Source organism: Mesoplodon bidens (assembly GCF_964165515.1).
Source record: "Mesoplodon bidens genome assembly, chromosome: 9".
NCBI lineage: Eukaryota > Metazoa > Chordata > Mammalia > Artiodactyla > Ziphiidae > Mesoplodon > Mesoplodon bidens.
Genome location: NC_138166.1, coordinates 35,493,072 through 35,505,967, shown reverse-complemented (window position 1 = coordinate 35,505,967; position 12,896 = coordinate 35,493,072). Strand labels below are relative to the sequence as shown.

Below are 12,896 nucleotides of genomic sequence, written 5' to 3'. Positions count from 1 at the left end.
TTTTAGCCTTCATTTTATTTCAGATTTCCCCAAAGTTAACTCATATCTCACTATTCTATTCAGTTTGATTATGTTCACACAATTTCTCAGGGTAAGAAGTGAAGATTTCAATTGTTTATATTGCAAGGGAATTGGTAAAACAGACTTCTGGGAAGTTCCTGCCTTTCTTTGCCTATATCATGTATTTCAGATGCACAAAGGAAAGTTACTCAAGGAACTGAAGATCTGACTGAATTTGGTAATATTGTGATAGGACGGCGTAGCTGTTGAAACTACCTAAAAACTTTCTTGTTAATGACCTTAAGACCATTTATGGCATTAGTTGCTTGTCTTTAGATTTCAATAATATACCAAAAAAATGGGTAAAATGTAAAGTAAATACAAATAATTTCCAAAAGCTCATAACATTTCGATTTTGGTCATTGATGACTATGAAGTCTAAAGAAATTGCACACTCTCATGTCTTTCTCTTCTCGCAAGTTGCAACAGGAACTTCTAGCCATAAAACAGCAACAAGAACTGCTAGAAAAGGAGCAGAAACTGGAGCAGCAGAGGCAAGAACAGGAAGTAGAGAGGCATCGCAGAGAACAGCAGCTTCCTCCTCTCAGAGGCAAAGATAGAGGACGAGAAAGTAAGAGGCACCAGGGTAAAAGACGGATCTCTTCCCTCACATTTAGCTGATGGTCATTCAGAAAGGAGCCTGATAAAGAGTGGAATTAAACTTGTCAAAATTGTCTGTGTTTAAGTAAAAGAATACATTATGGACCCAAATGTAAGGCTTTGACATTCACGTATCTGCTCTCTGCATTCAGTCTACAAGCATCTCCAGAAGTAAACATAGCATTGTTTGACAAAGATGCTAATTTCTGTTGTTTTGAGCCTTAAAAATAATGTTATACTAAGGCAATATAGCTATGCCATTGTGTTTAATAATAAGCTTACTTCCACATTACTCCACCATACCTTCCTCCTGCTCAAGTAATAATTGCTCTTTAATAAGTCAAGGCTTGTCTCATTTAGTTTTCAAGTACCCAAACTTTGAGAAGATTTAAGGTAGAACTTTTTTTTTTTTTTAAAGAAGCAACTATCCACAAGAGGGAGACAGATCCAAATAATTCCCCTGTATGAGGTCAGTTCAAAATCAGGTCGTAGCAAGGTTTAAAATGTGATGACTTAAACTGGAATTGTCAGCAATATTTATTTGTTTAATGCTCAAAAGTGCTTTTTTAAAAAGTTTTTCAAACTAGCAATTCAGAAGAGCTCATTTTAATTCGCTTAATCACTTATATGGTCCCCCAAGATTCTTGACTTTTAAAAAGCAGTGTTCTGTTCCTCAGCAGCTTAGGAAAAAATTAGTATTAATTCTGGGAATCCCCTTTCTGCAAAAGCAATTAGAGAAATCATCGAAGGTCTTTTGAAAATTGGCAGTTGAAGCAGTAGTTACAAAATATTACCATGTCATTTTCTAAAGCCTATTTAGACTCTGGTTTCTTCTTTTAATAGGAAAACTTCATATGCTGTGACGAGTGGTGTTACTTCTTAATTTTTGCTAAATATTCCAGAGGCTTGAAAGGACAGAACCGCAAATCACCATCTGTTTCTGTATGTGTGTGTTTCAGGGGCAGTGGCAAGTACAGAAGTAAAGCAGAAGCTTCAAGAATTCCTGTTGAGTAAATCAGCAACAAAAGACACTCCAACTAATGGAAAAAATCATTCCGTGAGCCGCCATCCCAAGCTCTGGTACACGTATGTTCAGTGTTTGGCTTTTTTCATTCCCAGGGGTAAAGATCACAAGTTCTCAATTCAGCCAACCTGGGCACAAATCCCTGGCCTGCCAATTCTCAGCTATAAAGCCGTGGGCAAGCTCCTCAAATTCTCCAAAGCTCAGGTTTTTATTCTGTAAAAAGAGGACGATAATAGTACCTGCCCTCTAGGGTTTCTGGGAAGGTCCTGTGAAACAATGTGGTAAAGTATATAACAGAGACCAGCTCTTAAATAAATGTTAGCAAGTATCATCTTGAGGGCTAGAAAGTATTATACATGTTCTTTGCCAAATGAATAACTGACAAATGTAGGGTGGGGCATAGAAATTAATTCATATTTTGCATTTTTCTATTCTCAGATGGTGCATCTGATATCTTTACAATAATTTCTGAAGATTTGGCTCGTTGAAATTTTATTTTACTTGGCTTGAAATAAGGTGGAGATCTGAATTATTTTTAAAAGTCCAGAAGATTTCTGACTTAATTAAAAAAGAAAGAAAGAAAAGTAACTGATATATCTAAGTCTTCAGTGACTAGTTTACCCGTGCCCACCTCATCTCATTTCTTCTCACCCTGTAAAATGAGAGTAGATTGGCTTTTAACACACACGCTGACAACGTAACATACTGCAGTATTACAGTTTTTTATGCAACGATCTTTCTCCAAGTCTAGTAAAGAGATACTGTGCAACACACAATTCTTCCTTCTGTAAAGTATGAAGGAGGTGATATTTTTAAAAAATCAGGAGAAGAACTGATAGGCAAAGCATATTTGGATAATAGACTAATAGATCATAGTTTCATCTCTCTCATATTTAAAAAATATGTTTAGGATTTTACACTTACATATTTTTTATTCACATCATAAGGATAAGGGAGTAAAAACCTCATTATTTGATACTCTGTTACATTGACATTTCAAGCATGCCAGGAGTTCTATTAAAAGAGTTATTGTTCTTATAATTCTATCTTATAAGTATCTTCCCTTCTCTGCATCCAGGAAAAAAGATGATTCTAGAATGCCATATAAATATTTTTTAATGGTTTACGTAATTTCTACCATGCATGTCAATTGACTTGAGAAACCAATCCCTGAAGAAAATTTTCACGTGTTCAATCAATATCAAAAAGTATTGAAAAAGAAATTCTGTTTTATTACCTAAAATTACATACATAATTTATAACTAACTCATGTTCCTTCTAAGTTAAAACCTGTTTTAAGAAAAGATAATATCTTTTTTTTTTCTTAAGTGGAAACAACTACATGCAAACAACTTGTCAGCTGAAAATTCTTCAGCTGTTCCCTTGGGTATATTCAACATGGCTCTCAAATGTTACTTAGGAATCCTTTTTTTTGTACTGAACTGAACTTCAGTAGGGTCCAACTCCTGGACAGCCATAAGTCATTAATTTATGAAATCTGAACTTAATACTTTTTGCCAGTTATGGCTAGATAAAATATCTTTACACCAGGTAATTCTTGAGAATGTTGATTCAAATAAATAATATTGGTAGAATCATCATGGTGGTAGTACTAGGCCCTATCTATGTTTTCTCCATATAGAATGATTATAGATGTTTATATCCACTGGGTAATCTATGTTCAGTCCTAAGCTATTCTCCAGTAGCACAATTGCATCTCTTTTACTGTATTAATGCAGGAAAGACAGAAGATTTTAAAAGGTCAGGTTCATATTGAAGAAGGATGTGTCTCCAGTCTTTACCTTGAAACTGCTATAGAAGTTTGGAGACCTGAGGCTATTCGCACAGTACTGTCTCTCCAGTATAAAGGCACCCTCATGTACTCTCATGTACTACCTAGCAGTTTTTTTTAAATGAAGTCCTTCTGTATGTTTACTTTTACCTTGGTTGTTCTACATTGTTGACTAAAAAGGATTCGGATGATGACTCTTCCACTAATATGGCTCTTAAGAAAACATACACAATAATCTCAGATGTCAAATCTCAGGCTCTGGGTAAATTCTCTCCTTTAGTGAAGCAAACTTTTCTATGTGACTGTGTGACCAAACACACAGTGGGCATTCTTGGGCATCCTGCATCATTCCATAACATACTGCTAAATTGAACTTGGTTACATGAGGCTGTGGTTTGTACACACTAAAAAAGAAAGAACATAAACACAGCTGAGACACGTGTTACAGCATGTGCAACCGATTATTGCTGACCAATGTGCAGTAAAAACTCAAGGGGAAATGGTGAACCCTCTTTTTCTTTTGTAGGGCTGCCCACCACACGTCATTGGATCAAAGCTCTCCACCCCTGAGTGGAACGTCTCCATCCTACAAATACACATTACCAGGAGCGCAAGATGCAAAGGATGATTTCCCTCTTCGAAAAACTGGTAAGTCAGTTCCACAAGAAGACTCCACTTACTCTTCCATGACCTTCCTGCAGCTTTATTTTGCCATACCTCTAGGGGAGCGTCAAAGGATTTGAATCATAGCTGTCAGGCTCTCTCCACCTCTGCCCTCAGCATAAGCAGACGCGCGCACACACTCTCCTATTTCTATATCAGTTCATTCAGTATATTATCAAAGTAGCTTTTTTAATTTAAAGGTTAGTCACATTTGGGTTTTAGACAAATTATTTTCTTATTAGCAATAAAGAGAAGAATTAAAGAAAATAGAAATTTGATTTCTCAGAAAATTTAAATCTTCTCTGTTAATGAGGACCTCTGTAATTTCCTCCATTTCTCTGATTTTCTGTTGAGCCTCAGCCATTTACTACAAAAATGGAAATAATCTTTTCCTCCCACTTTTAAAAACCTTAAATTTTAATTGTTTACTAAAACAGATAAGGCCAAACCTAGCTCCTGAGTAAGTGACTTGCCTAGTGTCTCACAGATTATAGGAGAACTCATGGTGAAGCTTTGTAGCTAATAATCTCATGTAATTGTACTAAAATTTGCTTAGGGGAACTGGGACAATGAATCTGTAATAAATTTGGAATTTAGTAAGCAGCTCTCTGGTTTTACAGTCTGTGTTTGTTTTCCCATATTCCTTTTTAGCCCTCTGGTATGTGCATATTTAGTGTGTTACATGCTCTTACCTCTATAATAAATATATTTAAATTTTAGCTAGGTAGAAGCATAAATAGCAGTTGTATACATTATGTTCTAAATCTTTGGAGATTTTCTAAATCTAGTTCTTTAGAGGAAGTTGTAAATTTTAAAAAAATTTTATAACCACAATTGATGTGAAAAGATATTCAGAGCAGAGAGTTTGGTCCATTGTATTTTACTGAGATCTACTTGAAGAACTATAGATCTGTGTAATTTGTATATAAAATCTACAGAGTGAAAATTATTTCCAATAATTATATTCATTTTCCCAAGCAATTTTGAATAATTAAAATAGATATAGATTGTAAAAACACGTGCTGAAGCTATTTTCTGTCTTATAATTTACTTCTAGCATAATGAAGATTTAAAAATAAAATCAATCATGAGTAAGAATTTATTCTATCATCTAGCCCGTATTGTACCAGGCACTGAGGAAGGATGGCCAAGTATTGTAAAGCAATTTGTGCTTTTTTATTTTAATAGCCGAAAGATGTTCACATTTCTACTATAAGATATCAGATATAGTAAAATACTTCAGTGGAAGGCTATGCAAAGGAAAGAGTGAGTTTTATGTATTGCATGAGAATTTCACACTCTTATCTACAAATCAGATTGCCTTTCATGTAAATAAACTTCTCTGGGATAAAAGGAACAAAGCAAAGAGTGAGCCTCCACATATTTCTAAAACATGGCATATAGTTTATGAAAATTGATCCATAAAGGACATGGATTTTAGAATGTGGGGACTTTGATCTGCAGCCTTGACATTTACTTGCACCAATGGCATGTGTAGGAACTATTGACAGAGATTATGTGAATATTGCCCCAGGTCTTAGGGCAGTGACTGGCATTCAAGAGCCTAAGGAGTCACTAAAAGAAAAGAAAACACAAGTCCCCTTATGGCAGGAGGTTACTGATGAGTGATATAGTTACATTTAGGGAGAAAGACTTCTACCCTGCTGTGCACATAGCCTTTGAATATATTCTTACCACTGGGAGATTGAAAACTGACTGCAGAAGTGACACTGAGTTTGAAAAGTAGTGGCATTTGGAACCAGTAAGCATCCAGAAAGCAAATATGATCTTTTTCAATACTTAAGGACAAGTACTAAAAACCCATACATTTGTGTCCCACTGTTTCCCTGAGAACGGCTTAGGATTTTTCCTCTGAAGAATGAATAGCAAGCTGTTAATTTATTCTTGTAGAATTTCTCAGTCCACAACACAATTCAAAGAGAAATCCTGCTTATTATATACCTTACAAAATTTAATTCAAATCTGTACTAATATGAAACTCATCTTCTGTATCTCTTTATGTGATATGTAATAGTAGTGAAAAGGTACAGCCCTTGTCTTTTCTAGTGGTATATTTTCTGTATTTGCCCATTACGTTAAGTTTCTTCCCTTTATATCGAATATCTGATATTTGTGAAGTGTCAGGCTGCTGATCTGTAAAACCAAACATTTTCAATCATTGTACCAATAAAGTTCTTGAACAGCCATTAATACTTTTAAATCTCTATAGGGGTTTCAAAATATTCCTTAATTCAATTCCTATTGTCTAAGAAAAGTATGATGTAATTAAATACAGATGTTTTCTACACATCTAAATAGAGATACCCCTCATTAATTACAAATAGGTGAAACTCTTCCAACTTTTATAAATATAATCCATTTGGTATATTTCCAGTGCACTTTGAGAAAGTTTAGGTGTATATTTGCACTAAATAGAAGAGCACTGAAATATAGTCAAATAATTTTTACTTCAGCATTTGTTGTATTTTAGTGACTCAATAGTTATTACAAAAAAGTAAACAATAAAATACTATCATAGTTAAACTTATGTGATGATTAGGGAGACTGTATAAGATAATTTTCAAGTAAAGCTTTATCATATTAAATGAAATCTAGAGGAGTGGCATTGATCGTATAGTATAAATACCAGTACAGCTGTAATAGAGTGTAGCTTTTCTATTGGGCCCTGATTATCACCCTCTCTCTGAGTCTACTTGAATTTCATTGAATTCAATCTTAGATTTAAAAGAAGGTTTTAAGTGGATTCTATCTTTTGATCTGCATATAATACTAAATACTTTCAATTTCTTTTTAACCTATGTCAGTACTGAATTGCCAATATGCATTAGCAAGATTTACGGGAGTAAAGCTGGAACCAAAGTAAGAAAAGTTCTAATGACCTTAAAATGATTAAAGTGGCCCCAGGGGTGTTCCCTAAGCAGTGAGCAGAATTTGGAACCTCTCTTGACCTCTTAGGACTCAGACAGTGACAACCTAGGAACAGTCAACCATATAAGTCTCATTTGCCTGCAGAAATCTGACCTTTGTCATGCAAAGTGGACCTTTACTTCCTTCCCCTAAGGAGAATCATAGTTGCTCATAGCATTTGGGCTCTTTGGAAACCTCAGAATAATATGAATAGTTAGCTCTAATCAGGCCCATTCCGAATTCACTTTTCTTTTAAATGTAAGAATTGAGAGTCTTTTGCTCCTTTCATAACAATGATTGAACGTCAAAGGCTTTCATAATTGGTTCTGAAGTTAAGAATAAAATAATTTTTTAAATTTTTATATTTATTGCCCACACTTAAAGTAGCACTTCCTTTTAGAATTACCCTCTGTGATTGCTTTTGTTCCATAACACAAGAATTTGTTGTTTCTGAAATTTGGGTTATTTTACTGAACTTTAGGTTTTGGCTGCAAATTATATCATACTGTAGTAGGTGATTTTTTTTTCTCTAATATAATGCTCTGCGGGACTGATAATAAATTATAAAATAGGGAAAGGAAGTTTCTGGATCCGGATACTTTTGAAATAGTACATATTTCTCACAAAGATGCTGCGTATGTGGTGACTTTGAACTGACCTCCAAAACCTTTGATTCTGTTACAATGAGTGTGTGCATATGTTTTATAAAATATTATGGTAAAACATTCTAGAGGTTTTATGCTCCATTGTATTATTGGGGTCTTACCCAGTGAACTTTGCCTTTCTTTGAGTGTTACAGTCTTTCCATTTAATACTTCTGAACAAAGTGAGCTGGCTGGCTAGATTTACCTCTTAAAGAGCACAAGCCGTGTAAAGCTACAACTTGGCTTGGGCTAATAGGACTGTTCCCGCCCCACTGAAATATTCATTTTAATGGTCAGCAGCCCTAGAATAGGACTCAAAGATGGAAGGGGTCCAAACATAAGTTAAGGTTTTAGAAGGCCAACGTCATTTTCCACACTGAGTAATTGGAAGGAAGGCAGAGATGAGATATATAACTTTATACATCTCCCTCAGTATAGCAGTTAGAAGTTATGTTGTGATACCTTGGTGACCTTTTCAAGTTACTATAATCCAGAATTAGTACAAGGAGGTTTTTAAACAAGGTTTTAAAATCTCTCTTGCTCTCTTGCTCTCTCTCTCTCTCTCTCTCTCTCTCTCTCTCTGTCTCTCTCTCTCTCTAGCTCTGTGTCTTTCTCATAATACACAGTCACACATGCATGTGTACACATGGACATGCACACACATTTCTGCACAGCTAGCACTAAGATAGCACTTACGTTTATAAAAGTATTCACTCAGAATCTTATTCCAGATTGACCAAAACTGGAGTATTTTTATATATCTTAGTACTCGATCTTAGTTCCATTGTAGCGGCTCTTCTTGCTTAAAATTATTGAAATGTAATCTTTGTGATAAGTCTTACACTAGTTTTCCCAGAATTGAGAAGCAATGTGGCACAGTAACACAGGCTTTGAATCTACCTACCAGCTTGAAATCTGGATCCTCAATCTTGGGAAATTTACTTAACTCTTTAGGTTGTGATTCTCTCATCTGTAAAATGGGAATAATTTTTGTACTTGGTTCATACAGTTATTTTGAGGATTCAGTTAAGTAATGCATGCCATGCACTTAGGATCATAACTAGGACTTAGGAAGGGCTTAGTAAATCTTAACTTTGCGTTTCTAGTTGATAAGAAATTGAGTTTCATTTATTTTCATCAGTGAAAACTAAATTGCTTATTGTTGTGGAAAGTCTTTTCAAGGACTGGTATTCTGCCACCTTATTGATAAAAAGAGAAAACTGAGGAGCAAGTGATAAACATTTTCAGTTTAAGCTATCTGCTGCTTGCGATGCTAATCTCAAGATGGGAATAAAGGGCTTTGTCAATTTTGCATATTTGCTGGCATTTGGGAGCATAGTATGGTGTCAAAAAGTAGCAGCAGATTTGTTTCTTTCCTTCACCATAGGAGGAGCTCTTATTAATGCTCCGTCCTCACTAGAGCCAAACAGAGTTTTAATTTCTGCCATTGACTTCATTTTAAAATCAATAGACTTTAATTTTTAGAACAGTTTTAGATTTCCGGAAAAACTGACCCATAGTATAGACGGTTCCTGTATTACTCTTCCCTCTCTCCTGTAGTCTCTGCTCTTGTTAACATCTTGCATTAGTGTGGTACATTTGGTACAATTAATGAATGACTATCAATACATTATTATGAATGTAACCCATAATTTACATTAAGGTTTACTCTGTGTTGTAACATTCTATTGATTTTGACAAATGTATATGTCATACCATGTACCCACCATTACAATATAATGCAGAATAGTTTCATTGCCCTAAAAATCCTCTGTGCTCCATCTGTTCATCCTTCCTTCCATCAATCCCTGGTAACCACTTATATTTTTACTGTCTCTCTGGTTTTGCCTTCTGCAGAATGTCATATATTTGGAATCATATAGTATGTAGCCTTTTCAGGCTAGATTCTTTCACTTGGCACTATGCTTTTAAGATCCCTCCATGTCTTTCTGTGGCTTGAAAGCTCTTTTTAGCACTGAATAATACTGCATTATATGGGAGAGGCCACAGCTTATGTAACCGTTTACCTATTGAAAGGTATCTTGGTTCCTTCCAGGTTTTGACAATTATGAATAAAGTGGCCCTAAACATTCACATGTAGGTTTTTGTGTGGATGTAGGTTTTCAGCTCAATTAGGTAAAAGCCTAGGAGTGCAATAGCTGGATTTTATGGTGAGACTGTGTTCAGTTTTGTAAGACACTGCCAAACTCTCTTCCAAAGCAGCTGTACTATTTTAAATGCCCACCAGCAGTGGATCAGAGTTCCTGTTGCTCCACATTCTCACCAGCACTTGGTATTTTCAGTTTAGTGTTCTGGATTTTAACCATTCTACTAGGTATATAATGGTTTCTCATAATGGTTTTAATTTGTAATTTCCCAGTGTTAGCATGGTATATCTTTCTTCATCCCTTTACTTTTAATCTGTGTCTTTATATTTTAAATGGTTTTCTCATAGACAACATATAGTTGTATCTTTTTTTTCTTAACCCACTTTGACAGTCTCTTTTAATTAGTGTATTAGACCCGTCACATTTAAAGTGGTAATGGATATAGTTAGATCAATGTCTACCATGTTTGTAACTGTTTTCTCATCATTGTACTTACTCTTTTTTTTTTTAATCTTCCCTTCTTTTTCTGCCTTCTCTGGTTTTAACTGAACATTGTATATGATTCCATGTTCTCTACTGTCTTAGCATACCAGTTGTTTGTTTGTTTGTTTTGCGGTACGCGGGCCTCTCACTGTTGTGGCCTCTCCCATTGCGGAGCACAGGCTCTGGACGCGCAGGCTCAGCGGCCATGGATCACGGGCCCAGCCGCTCCGCAGCATGTGGGATCTTCCCAGACCGGGGCACAAACCCGTGTCCCCTGCATCAGCAGGCAGACTCTCAAACACTGCGCCACCAGGGAAGCCCTGTACCTCTTTTAAAAAAATTTCTGCGGTGGTTTCCTTAGAGTTTGAAGTGCACATCTGTAGCAAATCTATACCCACTTTCAAATCACACTATACTGCTTAATGGGTATAGGTACTTTATAACAGAGTATTCCCAATTCCTCTCTTCCATCTTTTATAATTTTGCTGTCATTAACTTCACTTTCCCATAGTGATATTCTTATTTCGAATAGTCAATTAGTCAATTAAAAATAAGAAAAATTTCATTTTACCTTCATTTATTTCTTCCTTTATACAGCTCTGAGTGTCTGATTTATATCCTTTTTTTTTCTTGCTAAAGAACTTTTTTTAATATTACTTACAAGGCAGGTCTACTGGCAACAAATTTCCTTAGTTTTTGTTTGAGAGTTTTTATTTCTCCTTCATGTTTAACAGATAATTGCACTGAATACAGAATTCTAGGTTGCTGGTGTTATTTCTTGCAACACTTTAAACACTTCACTGGCTTCTTGCTTGCATGGTTTCTGACAAGAAATTTGCTTCAGTTTGTATCATTGTTACTCTATAGGCAAGATGCTTTCTCATATCTTCTGGTTTCTTTTAAGATATTCTTTGTCTTTGGTTTTCTGCTGTTTGAATATGATGTGCCCAGGTGTCCAGTTTTGGTATTTATCCTGTTTCATGTTCCCTGAGATTCCTGTATCTGTGGATTCCAGCCATTATTCAAATAGTCTTCTGCTTCATTCTTCCTTGTTATTCTGGGTTTCCCATTATGCAAGTGTTAACATCTTTTGTAACTGTCCCAGATTAGGGGGCATTTTGTTCTTTGTGTCATTCTTTTATTCTTTGCCCTTCAGCTTCAGGAGTTTCTGTTGACAGGTTTTCAAGGTCACTGGTTCTTTCCTCAGTCTTGTCCAGTCTATTAATGAGCCCATCAAAGACATTCTTCATCCTGTGCTTTTGATTTCAGGCATTTCCTTTTGGTACTTTCTTAGTGTTTCCACCTCTCTGCTTACAGTTACTCATGTGTTCTTGCATGTTGTCAACTTTTTCCATTAGAGCCCTTAACATTTTACTCATAGTTATTTTAAGTTCTCTGTCTGACAATTCTGAAATCTTTGTCGTAACTGAATCTAGTCTGACGCTTACTTTGTCTCTTCAGACTGTTTTCTCTTGCTTTTTAGCATGCTTTCCCACTTTTTGTTGAAAGCTGGACATGGTATATTAGAAAACAGAGATTGATGGATTAAGCTTGTGGTGTGAGACTTTATGTTAATGTGGCTGGAACTGGGCTGTGTTTAACATTTGCATAGATGTAGGTACCAGAGGCTTTAGTTCCCTCTAGTTTCCTTGGTTACTGTTTGTTTTGTTTTTTTCTTCCCCTGTTTTGGGGTTTCCCTAAGAACTTCTTCATAAGTAGTGTCTTGCAGCTTTCCCATTTGCAATCCACTGTTATTATACTGGAACCCTGTTAAAATGGTGGTAAGACATTAGGGAGGGACAGTGTTCTATAATCTTATAATTAAATCTCAGGGGTTTTTTAGTGGAACCTGAGTTTGTGGTCTGTGACCTCCAGAGCTGTTTCTTAGCTTCTTTTTTTCAATCTTTCCCTTAATAAGTGAGATAGGAAAGGTAGGAGAGGCTGCGGTTGGCTAATTGCCCTACCCTCCAGGTCAAATAAAGTTCTGGTAAAATATTTTCCTTTGGAAGGCAGGTTTTGTTATGTAGAATGCTTTAGGTATATTTGAAAATTGTACTTTTCTCCTGGTGTATTTCAGAATGACTGCTTTTCTCTCTTCCTACACCTTTACTCCCTACCATCACTTATACAGGAGGGGATTCTTCACTGATCTTCACTAAGAGAACCTGGTTGGGTTCTTGTAAGTCAAACCTATGAATGTGTACAGTCCCCCCCGTGAGACTGGGCCCCTGGAATTTTTAACTCTCAACGTAGTCCACACTCAGGCTCCAGCAACTCATCAAAATTAACATCTAGGGGCTTCCCTGGTGGCGCAGTGGTTGAGAGTCCGCCTGCCAATGCAGGGGACACGGGTTCGTGCCCCGGTCCGGGAAGATCCCACATGCCGCAGAGTGGCTGGGCCCGTGAAACATGGCCACTGAGCCTGCACGTCCGGAGCCTGTGCTCCCCAACGTGAGAGGCCACAGCAGTGAGAGGCCCGCATACCGCAAAAAAAAAAAAAAAAAAAAAAATTAACATCTAAGTGTTCCTACCAGTTACTGGCTTCAGTGGCTTCTGTTCTCAGTAAGTTGATCTCAGCTGTGATTTTCAGTATT

At 36.2% G+C, this 12,896-nt stretch overlaps 1 protein-coding gene across 10 annotated transcripts in view; it reads left to right on the top strand.

The window, feature by feature from the left end:
- The window catches only part of HDAC9 (histone deacetylase 9), a 582,852-nt gene that overhangs the window by 103,780 nt on the left and 466,176 nt on the right, over positions 1–12,896 (top strand). For 3 of the 10 annotated variants that reach the window (XM_081243376.1, XM_081243383.1, XM_081243380.1), the window contains exons 4-6: positions 481–631; positions 1,620–1,740; positions 4,003–4,124. In XM_081243376.1, coding sequence (XP_081099502.1) covers positions 481–631; positions 1,620–1,740; positions 4,003–4,124 — 394 coding nt within the window. Of the gene's footprint in view, positions 1–480; positions 647–1,619; positions 1,747–4,002; positions 4,125–12,896 lie in introns of all 10 variants that reach the window. The other 7 variants (XM_081243384.1, XM_081243381.1, XM_081243379.1 and 4 more) reach the window with 5 other exon arrangements.